General features: G+C 32.3%; 2 protein-coding genes across 2 annotated transcripts; both read left to right on the top strand.

The window, feature by feature from the left end:
* The first annotated feature begins 14,705 nt into the window (after positions 1-14,705).
* Positions 14,706-16,179, top strand: LOC142644259 (uncharacterized). The gene is made up of 3 exons (XM_075818908.1): positions 14,706-14,850; positions 14,939-15,337; positions 15,821-16,179. Exons 1-3 carry the CDS (start codon positions 14,706-14,708, stop codon positions 16,177-16,179), a joined length of 903 nt encoding a protein of 300 aa, XP_075675023.1.
* Positions 16,180-22,409: 6,230 nt separating this feature from the next.
* LOC142643672 (protein TRI1) lies at positions 22,410-26,508 on the top strand. The gene is made up of 2 exons (XM_075818373.1): positions 22,410-22,819; positions 26,171-26,508. Exons 1-2 carry the CDS (start codon positions 22,523-22,525, stop codon positions 26,288-26,290), a joined length of 417 nt encoding a protein of 138 aa, XP_075674488.1. The 5' UTR covers positions 22,410-22,522; the 3' UTR covers positions 26,291-26,508.
* The last annotated feature ends 905 nt before the right edge of the window (positions 26,509-27,413 follow it).

Genomic DNA, 27,413 nt, shown 5'->3' with positions numbered 1-27,413 from the left:
TTCATTAACCTTAATAGGCTCATAATCATGACATTGAGATATTGCTAACATGTACTCCTTCAACCTAATATATCATTGCTCTAAGTTTAAAATTTCAATTCACCACTTAGTATTTTTAACTTTTACAGGCTGAACTTTTTAAACAAGACTCCATCTATTAATGATGATATTTTGAGAATCCAACAACATTTAGGACTAAAATGCATGAAATATAGGAAGATTTCAACCTTTTTTTTTTAGTTGAAGTGACGGTTAATTTGTAATATTATGTGCTTCATACGGTTCTAGTTAAATCTCATACTATGAATTGATGCCCTACTATATGCCTAGAAAACAGACCAAACGTGATATTCTACCACAACAATTTGTAAGATTGAATTTTTGTTAAACTATTTGTCCTTTGTAACATTAGTTTATAAAACAAGATTTCTTTTAGTTTGTACAAAGCTAAAGCAACTCTTATTTATACAGATTGTAAAACACTTCTTTTCTGCGAGATTATGATTAGTGGACCATAGATCCTGCCTCCGTATGCTGTTTACTTCAATGTAGCCTTTTTAGTTGAAATTTATACATCCAAAACCAGGAACATTTGTTTGAATTTATTTTTCTTATGATAAATAAAGAAACAAAAATACAGATTTTCTCATGGGTTACAAAACTCATGAAAAATTGGAGAATGTAAATTGAGGTACAAAAACTCTTAACATCAATGTAATTCAACAAGATTCTTGGAATTAGTTTGAATTTACTTTTGCTTATAGTTAGACCAAAACTCAGTCATTAAATTAGTTGGAATTATTCTTATTCTTATTCTTCTTCTTATTATTATTATGTCAAATTTATAATGTCCACCTTATAATTAGGGGTGTCCAAGTGGTCCACCCACTTGGCCAACCCGCCCGAATCAGATCCACCGCCACCCGATCTGACAGTTTCAGAGGTCAGATGCATGTTCGGATCTCTCTAAACCCGTGAAACCCGACCTGCCCATAATAGTTATCGTTTCCAGCAATTTTTCAAGGATTTTAGACCGGATTCGGCGATATATTTTCTAGATCCGTAAAGATTTTTTCCCAAATCCTTCGAGATCTAGAGAGATCTTGTTGTTATCCAACGAAATCTAGGCTAGATCTCCCTGGATCTGGCCAAATCTCATCGAAATCGGCCAAATCTTGATGGAATCGGCTAAATTTCAACCCTGGTGATAAAACTCGAGACCGACCCGATACAACCCAAAATTGACGAGACTCGAACCGACAAATCTGATTAGGTATTTCAGGTCGATTTCAGGTTATTTTTTAATTCACCCAAATTATTCAGGTTGAGTTTGGGTTGAGCATAAACCCGACCCATAGACAGCCCTACCTATAATAATTATTTTTTATTATAAAATTAAGATACCAATTGATTTATAATGTAAAAACACACACACATAACATAGAGGAAAATGAGTTATAACGTAAAGACAGATTACCAATTTCTCAAAAGTCATGCTAACTTTTAAGAAAGAGTGCAATAATTTATACTACACATAACACAGTTTCTTATGCAATGTGAAATAGAATTCGAACACTATATCTTTTATTCAACGATTAAAAAAAATAAATTCTAAACCTACGCCAATTTTCAATTAGTTGGTACAGAAATGGCCAAATTCAGTTGGTATGATGAAGCACCGCCAAAAAATGTGTGGACCTGGTGAGTTGTCGCGCCTTGATAACTGCCTTCAAGAATAATCTTGCTAGTACTATTGATTTCTATAGTTTATTTAGGGAAAAAAAAACGATAAATAGTAGTAATAATAAAAGAACAGGGTAATGAGTTTTAGCAACAAAAGCTGTACCAGTACCACAGACAAATTGTTGGGTCCAAACTAATAATAGACATGATTATTTGGCTTCACGTGTCTTCCTTTAATTAATTTAGAGACAAACAAAAAAAAGTGATTTCCCAAGATTGCTTTATACTCCAATCCTTAGCTTATAACGACTTTACCTCTAATAGCACTACTGAAAAATTTAATTTAAGCCCTCATAAAAAATTTAATTCAATAATAATTTAGGACCATTTCTTTACATCCCATTATTTCCTATCCCATTATAAGACATACTTGATTATTTCTAGTAAGTTTTGGTGTAAGAAGTAGGCAGTGACAATTTGGAACATGTGTTTACCAAAAACTAAAAAATACAGAATATATATACATATATATATATATATATAATTTTAGTTCCTACATTTTAGTGGTTGATAATTTAGTTCATATTGTAGTTAATTTTTGTTAATAAGTTATCGTTAGAGACTAAATTAACTATAAGCAAAAATCAGTTTTTGCTTAAAATCTGTGCGTCATTCCAAAAAAATGTTCGACAAATTTAATCCATACCGAAAGGATGTCTTTTTTTGTTTTTGTTTTTTTCAACAGCTATCAATACATTTTTTTTTTCATAATCACTTTTACTTGAACCTTCATCATTTACATCACTTTATTTTATAGAACTCACAACATGTCTTGTTAACAAATGGTATAAAAAGTCATGTCTTTAAGCTCTTTTGATAAAAAGTATTGTAAGGTGTTGTGTATAGTCTAGTTCTATTATTCAACAATTAAAAAAATTACGAACTAATTAGAATTCACGTTGTAAGTAGTTTAATTATATGAATGAAAAAAAAAAAAAAGATAAGATAAAAAAGAAATTATAGATGGCATTAAAGTTAAAACTCTATGTAATAAATTATTGCGGTGGATGTACTCAAAAGAAGGATTAGATTCTGAATTAGTCCTCACTCCTCATTCTCGTTCTCATCCTCAAATGAGGATTACATTTAAAAACACACATCCTCAAAGAAAAGAACGTACCTGACACCTAATTTTCAGCAATAATTAAAAATAAAAAAAAGACTGCCCAAGTCATAAAAACTTATAAATTTTTGTTCATGAACCTCAACAACTAGTGTAGAGAGAGTATACTATCAATTTCTGATGGCTTAAAAAAAAAAAGAAAAAAAAAAGAAGAAACTAAAAGAATCATGATGATCACATGAAAAAATTAAAGTTCTCGTACCATCATTTTTAATTATAAGAGGGGGGCTCAGTTCTGTTATGGAGGACAGCTTAGTGCGTGTTAGGTGGGTCCGAAAGCCCAAACCCAGCAGCGTAGAGTTAAAGCGAAAGGAACCGACGTTGGTTTAACGGTCATATCGATAATCTTGCATGATGTTTACTCGCTAGCCTCTTCTGGTTGGCCCATTTCTTTCAAAATAGCTTATAATGACTCCTTTACCTCCACCCCCACTGATTGAGCTGACTTTATCTCAGTTCAACTCACAAGTTACAGTGTTACACTATTTTTTTTATGCCACAACAAAAACACTGATACAACACATAAAACAATAAGTTATTAGGTAAATAATAGATAGTTAATCACAATCTATCATATAGAATAGTTGTGAAAAATGATGTAGTAAAGAGTGTGGTCCTACAATTACGCTTTTCCTAAATCGTTGTCCTAAAACAGATCTCAAACAAAAGTCAATTTACAGGGAAAAAAGTCAATTTACAAGGAAAACAACTTACTGATTAATCAACAATCATTAAGATTAGTGGCACATTTGTTTTTGAGCATGTTCCTCTGGCTGTGATGGTTATTTGGCACCAGCTGAACAAAGAAATTTTATTCACATTTCATAGGATTGTCAATTTCAACCTTTTCCTCTTGTTATAGATGTTATTGGGATATGGCCAAAAATGTAACCTCAAAGTCAAAATCTAAGATTTCTTTCCTCGTCTAAAAAGTTGCCAGCTGCATGGAGCTAGTTGTAACAATATAACATATCTAAACAAAAATTAGGAGAGACATTCATTCTAGAGCAAAAGGAAGAGTGTGGTAGTACCTTTCTTTCACTTCTCCTTGAAGGTAGGGTTAACATTTCAGTACTATGCCCCACCCCAATTAAATTGCTTGGGAAGCTTTAGAAGTAAGCTCACTGTTCAGCCTCATTTGATATTGGCAACTGAATTCAAAGCAGGGACCCAAAAAAAAAAAAAAAAAAGAGAAATAAAAACTTTGATTTTTTTTTTTTTAATGGGATTTTATCGAAGGGACAAGGAACGTGAATCTCAATCATAGTTCCATTCAGCAAAAAAAAAAAAAAAAAATCATAATTCCTAAAAGTAGAAGGGAAGTCAAGTCAATCTCAATGGTTGGAATTTTTCATTTAAAAAAAAAAAAAAAAATTCATACACCAACAGGCCCAAACTATTGCACTAAGAGAAATCCAGGCCTAACAATTAAGAAGGACTAAGGGCCATTTAACATGAACTGGGCTCCTCTTATATTCCTGAAGAATAGGTTTCTTTGAGTCTGGATGTTTTGCAAGATTCAAAACCAACCCTGGCCTGGCCCTATGATCCGATAGCTATAGGTGAGAGTTTGGGTACCATGAATGACAACCCTTTCCTCTCCAAAACATGTTTTTTTTTTTTGCAATCACCCTTAAGGTCACATAATTTTAATTCTACCTTTGTTCTACTTCTATGCTAAAAATTTCTATATATAACAACTCTACCAAGTACACACCCAAATATTATTATGAGCTCCCAAGATGATATTTTTGTTTCTATCTTACCTAGTGGATCTTCAACTATGACTTTATCATTCACCCTATTCTATTCTTATGAGGTGTGGAAGTAGCATTGAAAGGCAAAAACGCCTTTTTGGTCCCTTTATTTTGGAGCCATTTTCATTTGTTCTTATGTTTTTTAAAACGTTCAATTTCTTATAGTTTATGAACCTATTGGTCATATTTGGTCCTTGCCATTATCTAAGTGACAAAAAAAGATTATGTGGCACAATTAAACTTGAATGTAGTTAATAAAATAATAATAAATTTAATTACCATTAAAAAATTCCACTCTTGCATCTAAAAGAATTTTTAAAAAATCTAAAAACAGAAAATAATTCCTCAATTTTAAAGAAAGAAAAAATGAAAAAATATTGTTGAAAAATTTAATCTACAATTGTTTTTTTCTCATTGTTGCAACTTCAACTATCAAGTGCAGGATTATCATGAAATAATAACTCCGTGAGTTTGAAGTCAAATCCACAAAGAAGGGAATTGATTAGCACTCTAATAGATAAAAATAAAATTAAAGAGAAATTGTGATTTGGTTGGTGTTAATAGCTATTCTAGACACTTTATTTTGTTCCGGCCTATACCCAAGGTCACTAGTCCCAATCACAAGAAATATGAATCACTGTTGTCCAAGCCCTACAAACCCAAAAACACAGCCCTGGCCCAATACCCCATTTTAAACAAGTTTTCCCGAAGTGACGTACTCAACTTACCTGCTATTTTCCATTTTTCCTATATTTTTTTTTCTTTATAAACTCTTGCATAAAGAGAATTTCAAGGTGAAAAACAATTAGGCTATCGTCCCCTTTGAAGTTGCTTTGGTAATTGTTGTAGAAAGCCAACGCCTTCCTTCTCTAAGTAATGCTTATTGCAGACAATGTTATTATTTCTCTGAGTAATTGTTCTTACAAAAGAGGAATGGTATAGATGGGGAGTAAATGATATTGAGAGGAATATTAAATGGAGGTTTAGGATTCCGAATTTGGTAAGGATATGATGTAAATCTTACGTTTTATACCATTCAATAAGTGATTGTCACATTAAAATTTTACTTACATCATATCACACTAAAGAACATTTTAATAAATTCTCAATTTGGTTGAATTTATATATGGGTATTATAAATAATTTATATATATATATATATATATATATATATATATATATATATATATATATAAAACCGAAGCTTTGACCTCTCCATAATTTTCCACATCAGCATTTTTTTTAAAATTTTTTAAATCTGATTTATTTCTTTTTATTAAATATATATACTCTCCTTTCTCAAACCAAATACTTTTCCCGATATAATTCTGAAACCAAAACACACAAACGCAGCGCCTCTCCTTTCAACATTAGTCACCAAACGCAGAACCTATACACTCTCTCAAACGCAGATCCAAGCTATTTCATAGAAAGCTTGCAAGGGCATAACCATGTGAGCCAATGTTTTCAATCTCCGACCCAGCCTCCATATTAGATTATTCTCTCTCGGTATCTCTCAATTAATCTATGAATAAACTCTTTTCATATTGTCTTTAATTAGGTTTTTTTTGTCAATTTAAGGATTTTGTCTTTAATTAGGTTTTTTTTTTTTTTTTTGTCAATTTAGGGATTTCAATTCCCAACCCCTTTTTCTCTCTATTCTTTTTTGTTGAAGTCAGGGAAACGCTCATAGAAAATCAAACTCTACAGGTTTTGTAAGAAAGTGGAGATGTATTGATGAGCCTCCCAACCTTCAAAATCTGACAACAATCCTACAGGTTTTGCTTTACCTTCAAGTTTTGCATTATTTTGCTATCTAGGTTTTTTAGCACATCTGATTTAGCTTAGCTTAATCATTTGTTTGATTGAATAATTATTTGGGCACCTAAAACGTCAGCCTTCTTTGTCTCCGCTTAATCCCCTATTTTTTTTTCCCATACCTTCTACCTCTTCTGTACAAGTTCATGTCTTTTTTAATCAAATTTGTCAAATTTGTTTAGAAATCTGTAACTATAAACGAATTTAATTAGGACTCTATAACGATTATCTTATAAATAGTTTTTGCGATAATGTTTATTCTTTTTTTTTAATATATATATTTTATGTGCACCAAACCAATTCACGGCTGTTCAATTTATAATTCTTTGTACATTTGTGTTGTTCCTTCCCTGCAACAGATTTAAAACAACAGATTTCAATGAATACCAAACAGCAACCGATTTAATTCTTTGTACATTCGTTTGCTGTTTTAAAGCAGGTTTCATTCTTAATTTTTGCTCTTCCATTCACTTTTATTTAGATTTAATATTCTTGATTAATTTCTGCTTTTTTATTGCCTTTCTCTTCAGCCTTTTCTTGCATTCGAATCAATGTTAAAGGTATGGTATTCGTTTTCCTCTGTACTAAATTTCTGAATTATTAGATATTGTTGTATAAAACAATACTAGGGATTATGACATGTTCTAATTCTGCACCTAATATGAAGATCATTGATGGCAAATGTGATAATGACTTTTTTATTTTTAATTTTTTTTTCTGTAAAACCATCTAGACCAATTAGATTATGTCAATTTTTTCTTGCAGAAATGAGAGAGGGAGTAAAGTGTCAACCCAATCAAAATGATCAAATAACTTGATGAGAAACATAAATGTCATGACTATAGAGTATGTCTTAAAAAAAAAAAAATTCAATACATGCGCTTTTTATTTTTTATTTTTTTGATAAGCCAATACATGCACTTATATTATATGAACTTACACTGTAACATTGGAAAATTTGAACAGAGGAAATGAAATAAAGCTTACACTTTGGGGATCAGTTGTAAATCAAATTGAGGAGAACTTCTTTACTAAAAATCTAGGCTCTTTTATCATAATAGCTACATGTTTGACTGTCAAGACTTTTAAAGGCAACTTCATTTCTCTTTTCTATTTCTCTTATAAGTAATTATGCACACAATCCTTGAAGACAAAAACCATCTTCTGAACTACATGAGAAATCATCCAATTGTTTGAAATACAAAGTATTTTGGCTGAATTTTTATGTAAGCATCCAATTAAGAAGTTGTATAACTGGCTGGAAACTTAGATTTAGTTTGTTATTTTCTATTTGATTATTGAATGCCCTGTAGATTTTATAATTTTGAATTTGGTTGGAAAATTTTATTATTATTTGTGAATTTGAAAATTTTGGAGTGTGAGCTGGTATAGGGCCCAGAAAGGCTTGATTGAAAACATAAAATTTTTATTATGGTTATCTTTACTGGTGAAGAGGGATTGAGGGAGAAGATTTAGGTGTTAAGGCTGCTGGAACTAGGGTTTTTCTCAAGCTTTCAAGCCTCTTTGTGAAGATACGTAGGTGGGTTTTGGTTAGGATGTCTCTAAATTGCAAGCTCTCTGGCCTTAGTGGTAGATTACCAAACTGTTCCAAGCTGAAGAAGGAAAAGGAACCTTTACATGGGCCTAATTCTGTCAGAAAATGGAGAAGAAAGCTTCTGTTTTTCTTCTGTCTTTTAGTTTCTATTGTTTTGAAATAACTTTTAGATCAAAGTTGTGGGCTCCCATTAATTCAACTCATAATTTTTTAGATCAAAGTTGTGGGCTCCCATTGATCACTGTGTGTGATAGATCTCTCTATTGAATTGGCTTTTACATGTAATTTCTTCCTTCTAATTTGATATACAATTTAAAGGATCTATGTGCAAAAAGTGCCTAAGACCATCTATCAAGTTACATATTAGATGAAAAGGACGAATAGTTTCATTTTTATTGTTTGCTTTATTATTATTATTATTATTATTATTATAAGTTCCTCTCAATGCAAAGTTAGCATTGGATTTTGTGGTTGGGAGAGTGGAAAAGAAGACTAGCTGATTGGAAGCATGGTAGACTGAAGGAGTATATTTCATCTCATTCTTTATTGTGATGTCTTTGTGATCTTCTTTCAAAGCAAAGTTGGTAATATCATATTAAATTTGGCACTTTTCTATAGAGTTTTTTGATATGTTAGATAGAGAGGTTTTTCTGTGCTTTTGTTGTTGGAATTTTGGATTTTAAGTTTCAGTCTTGAAATTCAATCTTAAAGTAAGCAAAAATAGAGATACATGTTTCATCTGATTCTCTCTCTTATATACTTACAATTGTTTTTGTTGTCTCTTTGGGTTTTTGTTATAATATGTAACATTGGTTACACATTTTTGGATTGGATATTAGCTTTAGGATGTTAATTATAATGACAAAATTTTGTATAACCTTATACACATTCTTATGCAGTGACCACATGACACTTCTTAAAACTTTTGAAGGATAGAAGGATGCAAACCATAATCAAAAGAGTCCTTTCACCTTGCAAATGACCAAGGATATTAGAATGCAATATGTAGATCTATTTAGCATTGGCTTTGTAAACAAATTGATGAGTGCTAATGTAAGTTATTTAAGATTTTCATATTTTAAGGCATTTGATTTGCTAAAATCTTATAGTTACTAAAAAATTTCCCGTGCATCGCACGGGTTAGCGACTAGTATACTATATAATAAAAGTTGGGCTTAGAAGTAGTGGTTACACCAAATGGCCTCACCTAATTGTAGAAATTTTTAAGGATTTTTCTTAAAAATAGATATAATTTTTCTTCTTCTATAATTTCTAAGTTTATAAAAATCATAATTTTTAAAAAACCAGCAACATAGTACACGTTTATATGATTTTAATTTCTACTATAATTTCTAAGTTGATAAAAATAATAATTTAATTACAATCTAAATTCTATTTTATAAAAAAAATCTTAATTTAAAAAAAAAACCAGCAACACAATACATGTTTCTATGATATAAAAAAGAAGAAGATATAACTACACTTAAAAAGAAAATAGCAAAAAAAAAAAAAAAACCTACACGTAAAAAAAACCATAATTTTTATAAAAACCAGCAACATAGTAGACATTTATATAATTTTAACTTCTTCTATAATTTCTAAGTTGATAAAAATCATAATTTGATTACAATCTAAATTCTATCTTAATTTGATTACAATCAAAATTCTTCATCTAATCTTTTATAAAAAAATCTTAATTAAAAAATGTAATTTTTAAGTTGATAAAAATCATAATTTAATTACAATCAAAATTTTATCTTAATTTGATTTCAATCTAAATTCTTTATAAAAAAAATTTAATTAAAAAAAAAACTTGCAACATAGTACACGTTTGAGTTGAAAAAAAATCTTATAAAAAAAAGTTGAAAAAAAACCGATAACATGGTGCACGTTTATATGATTTTAAAAAAATCGATATAATTACACTTAAAAAGAAAACAGCCAATAAAAAAAAACATATAATAATATACATAAAAAAAAAAAACAGCTTTGAATCCAAGAGAAATTGAGTTGAACTAGAACTTTACTACAACTCTACTAAATTTACTTTGCTCTACTATTTAAGAATGCTAAAATCTATAAATAAAAAAACCAAAATTAAGTGAAGAACTACTAAAGGAAGGATTTGGCTTTTTCAGTGAGAAGAGCTATCTTCTTTTTACTTTCCATTTTTTGCATTTCTATTTTTCTATCAACGTAGTTCAATTATTGCTTAAATTCTATGATTTAAAAAAAAAAAATTTCACACCACATAGCAGAATCTTAAAAAGGAAACTTAAGGAACATAACCTAAATACTGTACCTAAATCTTGCTCATATTAGAAACAATTTTTTAGGGATTATTTGTAACAATTTCAACTCGGCTTTTCATTCCTATATTATAGTTTAAATAGTTTTTTTCTTTTTTGGATTATTCTTCCAATCTACTATACCGTCTTGCATTGTTTTTGGTTCTTGGAGCACCTTCAAAACAAAAGGTATATACAGTTTTTTTATCAGGTTTGATGTTAACATATATGAGAGATATTGTGTTTTTATTTTTGGAATTCTTTACGTTCATGTGTATGTATGTATTGGGTTTAATTGAATTGGAATTATCTTTAAAACTTTGGTTTTGATTGAATAATGAAAATGGTAAAAGAAGTATGTTCCAGTATTTTTAGTCTTCTGTATATGTGTTGTTGTAATTTAAACTTGGCATTTGAATTGTTAAGTTGTTAATTCACAATTTCGTTGTTCATCTATTAATCATGAATATTAATATTGTTATTTGCAACCATCATGATATGGTATCAATGATGTGATCATTCTTAATACTTTCCTTTAGAGTTTAGATAGAGTCCATTTTATGATTAAAAAAATTTACAATTAAAAGACTTTTGAAATTACATTTAAAAAAAAAAAAATCATTGGATACATTGGATCTTAAATGACTTCTATTAAACTCCATCTTTTATGGAATCATTAAAAAGAAAACTCATATAGATAGATATTAAAATATTATTTGGAACTATTATAATGGACTAATGTATTACACATAGTACGGATTTAACTGTAACATCGTATGCTATAAAATAAAAATTGGGCTTATGGTTATCTTTTCTTTGCAAAAAATGGTTAAATTCTCATTAATTGTGATAGTTTACTTTTAGGTAAAATAAAAAGTCAATTAATTAAGTTTTAAGAAATTTAAAATTCTATTTCAAAAAATTTCCAGAAAATTAGACTTTATTTTAATAATTTTATATTGTAAAAGAATAAAATTTATACATTACATACAATCATTATTTCAGTTACCTTCTAAATGATGGAGGATATAATAATGCAATTTATAGATCTACTATTAAGATAACATAGACTAGATTTGTAGTGGATAATAGATTTAATTGCAGTTGAGTATTTTTTGAAGTCATTATTATAGAATAACTTACGCCAGGATGTGTTATGTGGAATCAATGATATGAAAGAAAAAGAATTTTTCTAAACTATTATATTGAACAAAAAATTACTTATTTTTATTCATTTTCAAGTTATATATATATTTTTAAGTAAAGTCAAAGACTTTTAAGCAAAATAAATACTTTCAATTTTTATTTAACTATTCCGTGCATTACGTGAGTTAGTGACTAGTTATTAAATATGTGATAAGATATCGTGACATATTGAAAGCGAAGGAGATTTGGTTTTTTTGAATGAAAGACACGGTAAATGGTTTTAAAGGTTTGGCAAGGGTTTACAAATTGAAGGGATTCAAAATTTTAAGCAAACCGATACATTAGGCGAAAGACACCAAACTGAACGTTTGTTTTTAGCGGCGTCTGCTCATAGTTGGGTTATATTGCGTCTTTTTTTTTTTTTTTTTTCGCTTAATTGTTATATGGTGTCCTTGAGAATTAGTAATTTATGCTAGTTCATGACTGTACATATGCCACATGTCTTAATGGGAGGAAATTGTAGAATTATCTTTTGCAACTAAGCAATCATTTTTTTCATCCTTCTAGTGGAATTCTTAAAGATAAGTAGTGGAATTTTTTTTTAAAAATATTTTAAAAGGGTGTATTATCTGTATCTATTATACAAAAACATTTTTTTTTATCAATGAAAGGGAGATAAACTATTGATAATTCAATGGAGATATACCTTGAGAATATGTGTTATACTTTCTTTTTGATAAACGGATATGTATTATACGTAATTATCAAATTTCAAATTTTTAATTATCAAATTTAAATCTGACTGGTTTCAAAAGAAAATAAGATAAAATTCTCAACGATTCCAGATTATGTGTTATACGTAATTATCAAATTATCAAGTTTTGAATTATGTAATTTAAATCTGGTTTAAAAAAAAAAAAAAATCCCAACAATTCCAGATTGTGTTTATCAAAAACATTTCCATATTGTTACACGTTTCCCAAATCATCTATAAATATTTCAGTTTCATGAGCTCGTTATCATCTCTCTCCCTTAAAGAAGAAAAAGAAGAGGAAAGAAGACAGAGTCAAATGTATGTAAATCTCTCAGTCTCTCTCTATAGAATTTCTCTTATTTGATTTATTATATTTATTCAGTTTAATATCATATTGATGCTCGTAAACAACAAAGGAAATCTTTGATATTCAGAGGAATGTGTGTGTTTGTGTTCAATGTGGCTTAAATGTGAACAAGAATTTTGGTGATTATTCCACTTTTAAGGTATTAAAAGTAAACCCACTTCCTAAATATGCTTAGTAGTTGATTTTTTTTTTAGTTTAAGTTGTGTAATACTAATAATTAGCGTTTTTGTTGAATTTAGTGGGTTTTTAAGAAGTTTGAAAATAAAAATTGGATAATAAATTTTTGTAGATATAAATTGTACTGTAGAGGAAACCCATTTCCTATAATGGCTTTGATATTTCTGCTTAGGAAGATTATCTGGTTGTGTTATTTACATTATATACGGAGTAAAAAAAACTTCCTTAAGCTAAGAAAACATTTTTAGTTTGGAAACAAATTTACATGATTGGCAGGGTCATTACAGGTACTTAGTTGTTAGAGGCTGTCAAATTTCTGAATGTTTTGAAATAATCATGTTTTGTAAATATGACATCGGATATCAGCATGGTAATTTTTATTTTTATTTTTTTGAGAAGAAGCTTGGTAACTTTTAAATGTAATAAAATTTTCTCCAACTTCAAGGATTGTTTGGCTACCAAATATTCTCTTAGCTTATTAAGTAGGGGGCTTAGCCTGCCTGCCCTACCAATCAAAAATCCTAATTTAAAAAGAAAATAAATTTAATTTTGAAATTGGTTTGTATTTATAATTTTATATGTAGCTTGTCTAGACCAGATATGTAAGGTTGAATTTATTTAATCATTTTGTTGGCTTTATTCCGTGCCAAATTTACTTGTAATTTAGCATTTAGAAACCCTGTATTTAGGTGGGAATCATGTAAGGATAGTGTGTGAGAGAGTGTGAAGAAAAGTTCAAGAGCGTGCATTCAAGAAGAGCCTCGCCACTGGATCTCGTGACTGGCGAGTCGCCAAAGTTGGCACACGTGTGAAGCATGCAAGGGGAGCTGAAGGGTCACGCCAGCTGTTGCATTATAGGACAAAACCTTCAGCTGGCCAGGCAGTTAGCTCGCGATTCAAACTTGCGACTCATTCCAGTCGCGGGCTCGAGTTGCCAGAATGCCCTGTTTGACTGTAATTGACTTTTCGCATTCCATACACCCTACTATAAATACCCCTATGCCCACGAAATGTTGAGAGTTTCCAAAGAGAATTTTGAGAGGGAAACCCTAGAGAAAAACAAGATTGACTCATCCACAATTTTCATCATTTGATTCTCCAAATTCCTTTACTCTCACCCTTTCTATTGTTACATCCTTGAGAGGTACATTAGCCAAATCCTTATCTCACCATACCCAAATCTATGAGGAGGCATTTTGGTATTTGGGAAGCAGTTCAGAAGGGACCAATTAATTTTGGTTGATGCAATGGGCTATTGTGGGATCTGGTAAGCTAAAGAAGACAAGGTTCGGCGTAACCCTGTTGGAGCAAGAAACTTGGAGGGCTTAGGTGCACTGGGTAGATTAGGCTTGGAGGGTCTTCTGCTATTCATGTATCCCAACTTTATTTTCTAGTGGATTATTGACTGCTTGAAGGGTGGCAGAGAGGTTTTTCGCCGAGGACTTCGGTTTCCTCTTCAATAACACATTTTTGTGTTGTCTTTGTGTTGCATCCCTCTTCCCTTAATCTTTACCTTTTAATTACTGCTGTGGTTGTGATTAATTTCAGTTTAGATTGTTTTATCAATTCTGTTTTAGCTTATTTTCATATTCCGCATATACATTGTTTTATAATAAGTTTGTGTTAGTAATTTGTAATTTGGGGGTTTAAACATTCATAGGTGTTTTACACACTAACTGAACATTCAAGATATAATGTCTAAGTCGATATTTTTATACTGTACTAAATAAGGAAATTATATTAAAAAATAGTTCGATATTTTAAGAAGTTTGCCGAAACTGTAGATATTTAAAACTAGTTACATTATAACTATTAGGATTTATTAATTATTGCACATGGAAAAAAGGTTTTATGGCTATGAAACTTGATATGAGTAAAGCTTATGATAGGGTGGAGTGCTGCTTTTTTGAGCAAATCCTTCTCAAACTAGGTTTTCAAGAGTCATGGGTGGCCTTGATAATGGAATGTGTTACCACAATGTCCTATTCTATCTTGGTGAATGGAGAACCGAAAGGCATGATCAAACCTTCTAGAGGGTTGCGACAAGGGGATCCACTTTCTCCTTATTTATTCTTGTTTTGTGCTGAAGGGTTGAATGCTCTTCCGAGACAAGCAGCAGCAGGTGGTGATATTCAAGGGTTCTCTCTGTGTAGAAATGGGCCTAAACTAACCCATCTATTTTTAGCAGATGATTGCTTGATTTTTTGTAGATCTATCTTGGAGGAATGTGCCAAGATCCAAGAGTTACTTGCTATGTATGAAGTTGTTTTTGGGTCAGATGATTAACAAGGAGAAAACATCTTTATTTTTTAGCAAGAACACGGGTGAGCAAGCTCAGAAGGCAATTAAAGTGGTGCTCAATGTACTGGCCATCCAACATTATGAGAAATACTTGAAGCTTCCATCTTTTGTTGGTAGAAACAAGAGGGCTTATTTCATGCAGATTAAGGAAAGGATCTGGGCTAGAATGCAAGGTTGGAAGGAAAAACTTTTGTCTCAAGCTGGTAAGGAAGTGATAATCAAGGCGGTGGTCCAATCTATACATGCTTACTCTATGGGAGTCTTCAAGCTTCCAATTGGTTTGTGCAAGGATATTGAGGCAATGATTTGTAAGTTTTGGTGGGGTAGTGGTGACTCGAAGAAAATCTACTAGGTTAAGTGGAGCTCTCTTTGCTCCTCAAAATCAATTGGAGGAATGGGTTTCCGGGATCTTTAGAAGTTTAATGATGCTATGTTAGCAAAACAAGTGTGGCGTCTCATTCATCAAAGGGATGCACTTCTTTTTAAAGTGTTTAATGCGAAATATTTTCCAAGTGGTTGTGTTCTTGATGCTCCTATTCACCCAAAATGTTCCTATGCATGGAGGAGTATTTTGTAGGCTCATGATGTCTTTAATAAAGGGGCAGTTTGAAGGGTTGGGAATGGGGAATTGATTGATATTTGGAGGCATAGGTGGCTGCCTGATCTTGCACATAGTAAGATTATTTTTCCTCGAGCTAATACCTCTATGGCTTGGGTTTGTGAATTATTTCTCCCCAACACAAAAATCTGGGATCCGGGTAAATTAACTCTTTGTTTTATGCCTTGGGAAGCCGAGTTAGTGAGACAAATCCAGGTATGTGTCGGTGGGGAGGAGGATGTGTTGATTTGGCCTCTAACAACGGATGGTGGATATAGTGTTCAAAGTGCCTACCACATGCTTGTTGCTGCCGAGGATTGCCTAATACCTAGCTCATCCTCATTGGCTCATGCTCATGCTGTTTGGAAGGAGATTTGGAAGATGAAGGTTCCCAATAAAATCCGGCATTTTATATGGCGTGCAGTGAAAGATTCACTTCCTACAAAGGTGAACTTGAAGGCTCAGCATTTACCAGTGGATGATGTTTGTGAGGGGCATGGGGATCATGCAGAATCGACGTTACATTCTTTGTGTCTTTGTGATCAAGCTTAGGCCGTTTGGTTGTTAGACCTGGGGTTCCAATTTTTGGTCCGGAAAGAGCGCAGGTCTTTCGCTGAATTTCTAGAGAATTTATTCATGGAAGGGTCGAGCTTCAAGATTGCTTTGTTTGCTACAATCTCTTGGTGCTTATGGCAGGCGAAATCGGGTGAGAATGCATGAACCCTCATGGCAACTCCATGAGATTGAGGGAAGAGCAAAGGTGATGGTCAGCGAATTCTAGGATGCCAATGATCAGGAGTAGCAGGGGTCAGTGTGTCACCCTCAAGCTCGTTGGTCTCCTCCACCTGCTGGTACTTACAAAGCTAACTTCGATGCCGCAATGTTTGAAGAGTTGAATTGTGAAGGCCTTGGTGTTGTTTATCGAGATCACTTCGGTCAAGTTATAGCAGCCTTGAGTCAGAAGATTGGTCTACCTCGAACGGTGGAGATGGTTGAAGCTCTGGCAGCAAGACGAGCTATGGAGTTTGCTAGAGACTTAAGCCTTTTTGATGTTATTTTAGAGGGTGATTGTCTTCGGGTTATGCAAGCCTTAATTGCTTCGGGGGGCTGCAATACTTTGTATGGTCACATAGTTAATAAGACTAAGAGAGGGTTTGGATCCAGCTTATATTTGCTGCGTCCAGGTTTTTTTTTTTTTTTTTTTTTTCTCTGCTGCGGGGGGACAAGCGCGCAGTGCGCGCATTGTTCACGTACTTTTTTAGCAATTTTTTTATTAAAAATGGATCCCACAGCACTATTCACACATTTAAAAATTATTTTGCTACAGTGTTTTCAGTTTTCAGTTTTCAGCAATAAGTTCTATCCAAACGGACCCTAAGAGGTTAGGGGGGGTGCTTTGAGGCAATGTAGTTTTCAACATGTTTGTCGGGACGGGAATAATTTAGCTCATAGTTTGGCTAGGAGAGCGATTTTCTGCAGACGTTGATGTTTGGGTAGAAGATCTACTTAGGGATTTTTCCAGTCCAATTTGTCTTGATTTGTCTTAATCTTTTAATAAAACTTCGCTTACTTTTTTCTCAAAAAAGAAAAAGAAAATGGATTTATTAATTTTTGAATAACTTTCAAGAAACTGTGTTGTTTAGCGGTTGAATTTGATGTTGTGCACTCAAATATGAAAAGCGTAGCATTTATTCTTCTAAATGTTTATATGATTGCCTCATAAACATTGCGTATTGCAGTGTTGCAAGGCTATTCAATTTTCTTTGCAAAAACATTTATTTTCCAATGGCCATTGGCCTTATTTATGCATTAATGTCAATATATATAACCTAGCTCTACTCTTCTAAACTTCCCTGTTTTATAAAGTTGTTTAATACCGTAATATTTGCTTTTCATTTTTGGGTGAAACTGTTGCTTGATGTTCATTGGATTGTTTATCTAACAAGCTCCTACTTTGATAATCGTTTCGATTATCACTTCAAAACTCTTCATTCTTCTGACATTGATTTTTGGCGCTTTTATACAAGTCAGATAGACTATGGTTCTGAAGAAAATACGATAGTGAAATTCCCAGCCATTCAATATTCATCCATAAGGAAACTTTGTTCTTCATACCTGCATTGCTTACTTTACATCCCCAAGTAGCTTGTGGGTTGAATGAACCAAATCTACTAGTAATTGGTGTATTTGGATCAATTTAATGACCAATTTAGCAGAAGCTGTTTGAATTGATACGGCGAAAATAGTTGCTTTGATTTTGTAAAATGATGCTTCATGTTGTGGACTGATATTGTTTTTGTGTCCTTGCAGCAGATAATGGATGATGAGATCGCTGCAAGGCTGATTCTGCAGCAAAAGGTAATCTAATTAATGTTTATCAGTCTGTGTTTAATTTGAATTTTCTGTGGCCTTTCATAGATTAGATATTTTAATTTTCAGATGGAGAAATTGGAGGCCCTAAGTAAGACACTTTACTTGCAAAACCAACTTCTTGCCAAACTAAAATTGGAGATGAAAATTCAAGAGATAAAAGGGACACTATATGTGATGAAGCTTCTTGATGTTGAAGATGATGCAGCAGATGATAACTCTTTATCATCAGACCAAGACACCAATTAGTTTTTGGTGTAGGGCGGTGATTGAATTCCAGATCTCTTATTCAACCATCAGAGACTTTACCAGTTGAGCTAGCTGGATGATTGTGGACATGAATGATGAATTGCAACAAAAAGTTGATTTGAATGATATGTGTGTTTATTTTGAAATAGCTAGCTCATTCGATCACATGAGACCTGCAAATAGTAGGAAAAAAGAAGAAGTAATGATGAGTTACAAGACACTAGTAGACAATTAATTGCAGTATGGTTTTTTTGCTAAATATATCTATTTGTCTATTTATGGTTAAGGCAATAAATTAGGATTCTTGATAAGTTCTTGAAGGGTTTTTTACTGAGTTTTCTTTCCATGAAAAGCTTCTGATTTTAAGCCCTAAATGCCATCCTCTTTCTCTCCTTCCATAACGTCCACGTGAGACATAGGCAGGTTTGGTTGGTTTATGAATCTGTGAGTAATATATAAATCACTAATTAATCGATTATTTAGTTATATCATGGTGATAATATTCTAGACTAGAGCTTTTACACTGTTAGAAACACAACAGTAAATAAATTGACATTAATGCTGAGGTTGGTTGTTATAAAGGCGTATAGAAAAATCTACAACTCTACGAGGGTTGAAAAAAGTTTCTTTTTCTAAATAAACTTAAATATATCCAACCAAATTAAATAAAATCAACAGATTCGGAAGTGGTATACAAAACTATCATAGCAGGTGATTCTCCCTTTCTGGCCATCGGTCATATTGTTAAAGACTTTGTGTCTATTGGGAGTTCTCTAAGAAATCATTCTCTCTCACACTAGGAGGTAAATGTTTTCTTTTGTTGGTGCAAATACAATAATAATGGAAATAACATAAAAAAGAAACTAAATAATATTTCAAAATATTTTATAATTTGAAGATAAGAAATACATAACACTATTTGGATTGAGACGTGACACTCGCTCTTTTTAAGGAAATTCAAGCCTTTGGTTGGCTAAACTTTGTAACCGATGCAGATTTTCTCTGACTAGTCTCTCTCAAGATACGACAGCCCAACAAATGTCGTATGGCTAGAACAACTTCTGCACAAAGTGTTCAAGTCCAAAACTCCACAAAAAAGAACACCTTTCTTTGCCAAGAATCTCTCCATATTTTAGTTTATAAGAATGCTTGTAATCGCTGGATTTTTTGGTGTATTTTGGAATGAGCCTGAATGAGTCTATTTATAGGCTTAATGAGCTTCACAAAATTATTACCCAAATTAATTTGATTAATTAAGTCCATAATTATGATGTAGTGGGTGTTATAAGATTAACTGCTGGACATAAATTTGATAGACTGGAGTTACACAATTAAATAATAAGATAAGGAGTTTCTGAAGAATGAAAAGGCCCAAACGGCCTATCCATTAAGTGGATGAATAACTCTCTATTTTCCATAACGAAAAAGACCATTTACTCACCAATGAATAAGGAAATTATTCTGAATGTATCTAGCCAATATTTGCTCCAATACATATCAACCCATTAATTACCATAATTAAAAAGAATAAAATAATTTCTCTAATTTTCAATGTGAAATTAAACATTTTACTAACTCCTTATCTTTCATATTAACTCCGGTATCAAATTTTCACCTCTAAGATAAAGAAATATCGATGGAAAAAAGAAGAAGAAGACTTGAATTGAATGAAATTCGTGAAAATTGGTGGTGTTATCTAACTGATATCTTAATCACTAATGCCACCATATATCAAAAGTGTTGAATATCGAAAATCGAACTTTGACGACATGTACATTAATGGATAAGAAATAAGTAAATCATGAATTCTTAATAAATAAAGTTTATTATCATTTTCTCAAAAAAAAAAAAAAAAAAAACAGAGACTCGTAAACAATTTCCTAGCACTAGATTCAACACTTTGTACTTTGTAATTGGTTAGACAACTCAAACTTATTAACATTGCGTTTGGAAACAGTGGAAAAGAAGAGAAAATAGGGGAAAATGATGGAAGACATCTCATTTCCGTTGTTTTGTTTGGTTGTACAAGAAAAAAAAAAAGAATAATGTTGAATGATTCTTTTTCTGTGGGATGCATTGATTTTGTATCAGCTCAATTTGAGCGAAAATAAAAGGAAGGAAGATCACAAATTTTATAGGGCTCACCACTTTATACTATAAAATGACAAATATGTCCTTAATACTTTTAAGAGATTACAAGTGTTCTAATATATAAATTTTTCTATCATTAATAAGGGAACAAAAGTAAAAGTATGCATTTTTTCTTTTTTCTTGCTTTTGCAAACCAAATAGAAGAAAGATAGAATGCTCACATTTTCTTCTTTTCTTTCTTTCATATATTTAAAACACATCAAGAGAAATATTTTCTTTTCTTTTTCCTTTCTCTTCCCCCTTCCCTTCCTCTTTTCCTTTCTCTTCCCTTTCCCTATCTACAACCAAACATAGTGTAAAAGCAAAAGGTTCATGTAGTCCATATCGATTACAATTCCCTTGAAAACTGCGATTGTGGCATCTGCATTCTACAATCTTTACACAAATACTAGGAAACGTATGATTCAATTCTCCATCAACTTCACTGTGAGAAATCCTCTATTTCTAGGGAAAAAAAAAAAAAAACCTTGGTTAAACATAAAAAGCACATTGAAATTACTTTAACATGTTGTTGTTGTTGTTATTATTTAATGCTTAGTGTTGCACTTGCTACAAACCAAAATATAAAGCTAACTTGGAAGAATATTGTATATATTGGCAAAATGCGCAAAAAATAAAAAAATACACAAAAAAACCTCATAATAAATAGTTCCTTCAACAATTCATCATCTATAAGTTGGATAAAAAACAAAAGATTTGTGTAGAATCTATTTTGATTACGAGGAATTGTTTTTGGGGTGGGGAAATGGGGGTTTGATGTTTTGAATTTTATGAGTTTGAGAGATGCGTAATTACTCTAACACAAAGTTAGTGCTTAAAGGTTTTGTTTTTTTGGGAAAAAAAAAACAAGATATTGTTTTGTAAATACATATTTTGGTGTTTGGTAAGATTTAAAAATCGCACTTAATGGCCTTATTGCTATGATTTTTTTTACGTTTTTGTGTTGCAAGTACAAAACAGACTTTAATAAAAACAAATTTTCAAAATTCCCAAAACCAAAAGGCTAAACCAAGCAAACCCTTACACTTGGTTAGAGTGAAAAGTGAGATGATGGAAAATAGGGGAAGAAAAAGGAAGTGTAAAGGGAAAGGGAAGAAAATGATGTGGATAGAAAATTTAAAAATATGTGAAATGACCATTTACTTAGGGTATTTCAATGTTTATGTTGATTGTATTTTATCATTGGGCTAAATCATCAAGTGATTTATGGTGTATGTGAGGTTCAAACTACATATCTCTCTTGTTCATATATAATGTTTGCATCTTTTATAAGGATACCAAATCAATTTAGAATACACTATGAAAGATTGGGGAATTTTGGTAAAGAATTATACAATTCAATTATATAATATTTACTCATTGGCTTAATACATAGTTGACTAAGAACTAAGAAGGCAATGTTAGAAGAAAATTTTTCTCAAAAAAGAGAGGGACAAAAAAATATAATATTTAGTTAACCGAATGAGATGGAAAAAAAGAAGATAAAATTTCTTAAAAAGCGATGGAAAAAAGAAAAAAAATAGGCTTTTGTTAACGAATGGACCTATTAAGGCGGAATCTAATGAGCCATATTGTATTACTATATTGGAAATTGGAATTTTTTTTTTTTGTAAGTTCCAGCTAACTTAGCTGGTAAAGTCTCTGATGGTTGAATAAGAGATTTGAATTTCAATCCCTACTTACACAAAAAACTGATTAGTGTCTTGGTCTGATGATAAAGACCTATTATCAGAAGCGGACGCCATAAGTTGAAACTCTCTCTAAAAAAAAAAAAATGGAAACTGGAAAGTAGTTAAAAAAAAAAAACTTTTTTAATTCAATTTCATATCACTTCAAAAAGAAAAATCTATGATTTGATTACAATAAAACCTTAATCTTAAGTTGTTAACTCATGCACTAGAAAAACAAAAATAAAAAGTTAATTTATTTATTTTTTTAGAAGTAACAAAAAGAAAAGAAAAGGGTATTTTGGTAAAAATAAAATGATCGGGAGAAGGGCTGAGAAGTATTAAGCATGGATTAGGAGTTTAGGCGGGCTCTAGGACTAGAATTGTCTGCTCTCTCTCTCAGTCACTCTGTACTCTGTAGCCTCTACTCTATCCCTTGACTTAGCAAACCGACAACCATGGCCGCTTCTCTAAGGCTGTTCTCGTCCTTTTCCTCCGCCAAAGCGGCGTCGCTAATGCCCAAATCTTCACCCACTCTCATGCTCTACTGCTCTCCTGCTAACCTGCGCATGGTGCGCACTGTCACCTCCGCCACCGTGTCCTCCAACGAAGCCCCAGAGAAGCGCGCTCCACGTGGCATCATGAAGCCCCGCCCTGTCTCGCCGGAGATGCAAGACCTCGTTGGTGTCCCCGAGATTTCTCGTACCCAAGCTCTCAAGCAGATTTGGGCCCACATTAAGGAACACAATCTTCAGGTTTTTTTTTTTTTCCTTTTCATTTCCTCAGTTTATGCAAGTTGTGTTTGGTTTTTTCAGAGGGGTTTGGGGTTTTACTTTTATGTTTGGATAAGCCTTTGTTGGTGTATATGAAATGTGGGTTATGTTGTTGGGTCTAGGTTATTGTTGTTTTTAGATGGCTATTCTGGTCAAAATGATATTTTGTAGATGGAATATGAGATTCTGGATGTGGGTTTGGTCTTTTTTGAGGGTTTAGGTGGGTTCGTGCTTTTGGATAAGGCTGTTGTTAGTGCAAGTGAAATGTGGGTTTTTGTTCTCTGTTGTTGTGTCTCAAATTGGTTATTGAGCTGTTTCTGAAACATTTGTTTGTGGCTGATGTGGGTTTTCTTTTCTTTGTTTTTGGAGGATTTCAGATGGGTTTCCATTTTTGGATAAGGTTCTCTGGGTGTAAATGAAATTTAGGCTTCTATTTTAATCTAATTTTTGCTCATAATTTATTGATAAGTAAGAATAGTTTAATTAAAATCAGACTACTTCATGCATAAAGGCAATGAGGAAGCCAAATAATTACTAAGGATGAAAACAGTTTTTGCTCATAATTTAGGCAAGTAATAGTTGAATTTTTAAACCCTTTTGGGTTTTGTTGTTGTTGTTGTTGTTGTTGTTGTTGTTGTTGTTGTTGTTGTTGTTGATAAATAACGATATTTCATAAATCAAAAGCCCCAAGTACACCGGGAGTGTTCATGGAAAGGATTACATCAGGAACCCTTTGGTTATGCATTATGGGTTTCATGATTTGGATAAGGTTGTGTTGGATATGAAAGGTGGGTTATGTTGTTAATCTGGCTGTATTTTCTTACTCTTTTATAGCAATAATTGATTTTGGGAAGCATTTGGTGTGTTTAGTATTATTTGGCGTTTTGTATGGGTTTCTTATGTTTTCGTAAAGCTGTATTGGTAAAAACCAGATTAGGTTGTTATTGTGGCTCAACTAAGTTGTATGTTTTATGTTATAAATGGAACTGGTCTTTGTACTATTAAATTTACTGTCATTTGTCGGTTTGTGAGATGGTTACTGATGTTGTTGCTTGTCTGAGGCTGGTTTTGGTGTGTACGAGATATGGGTTTTGACAAATGGTTTGATCTACGTTTGTTCCATTGCTTTTTTTTTTTTTTTTTTTTTTTCCTTCTAAGCAATGCTTGGTAAGTGAGAAAAATAATGGTATTGAATCTATCGATAATTCTAAGGTTTGGTTCTAAGGGGTTGTTTAATGAGTTTATATGTACCTTTTGCTGTTTCTTCATCTGCATAAGCTATGGCTATGGTTTAAATGTAGGCTTTGTTATTACCATCCTCTGTTTGGGCCTGTTAGAATTTTCTATTGGTTTATATGATTGTGTATCAATTTTCTATGCTTCTACTGTTCAAAAATTTGTGTTGTGAATTTGATGAAGTGTGTGCTTTCTTTATCAACATGCTTGGGAGGAAAGTTGGGCTTTATCATGGGCCCTTATGCTTATATGCCAGTTTTAGGTCTTTTGCATGCAGAAAATGTATATTGTAATGTTACCCACTTGCATGCTGGCCTTACTGCTCATTTTCTCCATTTTCTTCTTCTCTTTCTTGTGATAATGTTTACAGGTACTTTTCATACTGTCCCTAAACACCATAAAACTGTTGCTTTGTCTTCTCTCTTACAACCCCAAATCAAGCCTTTTCTTTTACCTATCCAAACCCCAAAAAGAAATCCCACATGATTTTTTTAATCATATAGTCATTAAATTACTTATGAAAGCATATTTTAGTTCCTATCACAACCCCATAACCCTATCTTCAACAATTCTAAACCTTAGATCCACAAAATTCTCCTAATCAAACCCACCATAAGTGCACATAAACAGATTCCCCAATTTGTTTCACACTACTAGTTATTTGAACTTCAATATGTAGTTAATTATGATTAGTGCTGTAATGGAAGCTGACATATTTATAATTCCCAAGGATTTTTAACTTGCTAACTAGATTTGAATAAGTATTTATTTGTAGTAACTTGATTTACAATGTAAAAACACTAGGCATGGTAGAAAGCTGGTGGTGTTGGAATAGTTTGTGGTTGAGCTGTTTGCTCAAAATATAAGTGTGATAGGGGGCCAACTGATACCTCCTCTCCTTGCAAGTGCTAGGTGGAGGGTGAGGTTTTGCGTTCAAGACCCACCGGGTGCATGTGTGACTTACCAATATAAAAAAGTACGATAGGGGTGCATTAAGGATAGGTAATTATTGATTTTGTTGAATTTACGTGGAGCTCTACCCTTATAGAAGAGATGTTAGTTTTGAATTTATTAGTGCTAGGAATTTTGAGATGGTATATGTACAATTTTTAGATAATTAGTGTTGTTTTATCTGGAAAGCTTAAATTATGGGTTGCGTTGTTAAGTGTTGGTATTGACTCACTTATGGAGTGGGTGTGGCAAAAAGCTAAATACCATTTTTGGCAGGCCTAAATTTTAGCTGTGTAGTAACTATTAAACTGTTGGCATAGGCATGGCAACAGTGTCAGGTGACTCATGCTTTCAAAGAAATTGCAGGCTAACTTGGCAAGAGTTTTTAATGTGCTTCTTTTATGCAACTGTTATGATGACTTTTAAATATGAAGGGTACGATGTTTAATTGACATGGAAATGATCATTACTTTTTGTACATTCTATAGATCAAGTGTTAGAAGAGTTTTGTTTGTTCTCCTTATGTCAATTTATATCAACATATAAGTATTCTAAGAAATAACCAGTAGAATATTGTTCATGATAAAATGCACATAGAAGTTGATACTTGAATAGTGCAAGATTTTATAACTGTGATTTTGGTACTTTGAATTAGGTAAAAAGTATCCTTTTTTTAGAACATTTTCAGGCTGAATTGTGAGGATGTCTATATTTTATATATCCCTACCTATATATTTGATTGATATACAGTGGTGGTGGGTTTTAATTATTACTAGATATAAAATGTGTCATGACTCTTGTCAACATAAGATAATTGCCTTGCTCATGAGAGTTTGTGCATGCGATAACGGCACAGAAAGAGAAGACAAATTTAAATTAGTTCAATATGTGCTGTTGGCTAATGTTCCAAACAGATTCCATTTGGATGATAGGTTTAATATTTCTGTCTTTGAAATGGCTGAGAGGGATTTTATTTATTTATTTGTACTTTAATTTTTTGGGTTCGAGTTGCTTTGAATATTAGCTATCATGTACTTTAGCTTCCAGGAGCTATCTTTTACCGAGGGTTGAGTATTAACTATGCTATGTCTATGTTAAGTACCCTTTATTTTTTCTTGACTTGGTCCTTTCTTTGCAATCTTTTAGGACCCTGAAAACAAGAGGATCATAGTTTGCGACGACAAGCTGAAGAAGATATTTGGAGGAAGAGAGCGGATTGGGTTTCTCGAGATTGCAGGGTTGATTAGTCCTCACTTTATTAAGTGAAACCAAGAGCATGCAAGAGAACCAAGATGGAGTTTGTGGAAATCTTTTCTATGTGGAGGGGCCGTGTTTTGGTTGATGTTAATTAAGGACTACTCTTTTTGCAAACCTAGTAGTGTTGTTAGCCTTAGTATTTAAGAGTCTTTAATTCCAGGTTCCTTAATTTGTAGGCTTTTTTTAATGCAATATGAATAGTGAATGCCAGTTTCTACTTTGTTCCACATCTTCAATTTTGGTGGTCATAAACTTGTATTATGGCTAATTGTCCCCTTTTAGGTGCCTGTGCTTGAAATTGCCCCCTGTGAGAACTGAGATAGATTCTTGAGGAGGTATCTTCTCACACAGTATATGAGACTTGCATATGGGTTAGATTTTACATGTTCAGAGAGTGGCTTCATGAAGTTGTTCCATTATATAATTCCCAATTCTTAAAAGGCTACAAGCTCTCCCCTAATATGACACGTGAAGAGTCCAATCACCATTTCACTTGAAGCCATTTTATCTAGAATTTATTTTATTATATTCAATGCTGACTATTTTATCTAAGAATTAGCGGAATTTGAAAGCTTTCATTGAGCTATACAGATAATGCAAAATGTGATTCATAATTTAAAAAAAAAAAAAAAAAGATTCAAAATAGGAAGAAAATTAATCAGTAATAAGTCATCCATGCCATGACTCAAAAATATGATACTGGAGATACTTTAGATAAAAAATTAGATTAATCAATTTATATATTTAGCAAATAGATAGGTTAATTCATCCAATGATCTCTATCTTGTTTGTGACGCACCAAGTAATATTTTTTTTACTTCAGGTTAAGATCCCCCTGTAATTCCCTTGAAGTTTTAATTAAGATGTATGACATGTGACATTTGAAAATCAAATAAATGTCACATATTGCACATTTGTCTAAAAATGAGAGGGAATTGGAGGTGAATCAGTGATCCCATCCCATAGAAGGAAGTTTTGCCCTACTGGGTTAAGCTGAAGAGCCTGAAATACGAAAATGGTGGAATAGCGTTAGCGTGCATGGGTTTGGGCTAAAATCGAAGTCGTGTCTCAGAAAAGGGGCAGGGGGGAATGGATTAAGACATATATTGGAATTGCCACATGGTCTCAATAG

The sequence above is a fragment of the Castanea sativa genome, chromosome 7 (genome assembly GCF_040712315.1).
Source record: "Castanea sativa cultivar Marrone di Chiusa Pesio chromosome 7, ASM4071231v1".
In the NCBI taxonomy this organism is placed as follows: domain Eukaryota; kingdom Viridiplantae; phylum Streptophyta; class Magnoliopsida; order Fagales; family Fagaceae; genus Castanea; species Castanea sativa.
Note: the sequence above shows the minus strand (reverse complement) of the source record. Positions and strands in the feature narration are given on the sequence as shown.

Coding starts and splice junctions, on each gene's coding strand:
- LOC142643672 (XM_075818373.1), top strand. CDS start 22,523: ATGGCCGCTTCTCTAAGGCTGTTCTCGTCCTTTTCCTCCGCCAAAGCG. Junction 22,820..26,170: donor TTAAGGAACACAATCTTCAG/GTTTTTTTTTTT, acceptor GCAATCTTTTAG/GACCCTGAAAACAAGAGGAT.
- LOC142644259 (XM_075818908.1), top strand. CDS start 14,706: ATGTCCTATTCTATCTTGGTGAATGGAGAACCGAAAGGCATGATCAAA. Junction 14,851..14,938: donor TCCGAGACAAGCAGCAGCAG/GTGGTGATATTC, acceptor GATTTTTTGTAG/ATCTATCTTGGAGGAATGTG. Junction 15,338..15,820: donor GGATATTGAGGCAATGATTT/GTAAGTTTTGGT, acceptor TGCCTTGGGAAG/CCGAGTTAGTGAGACAAATC.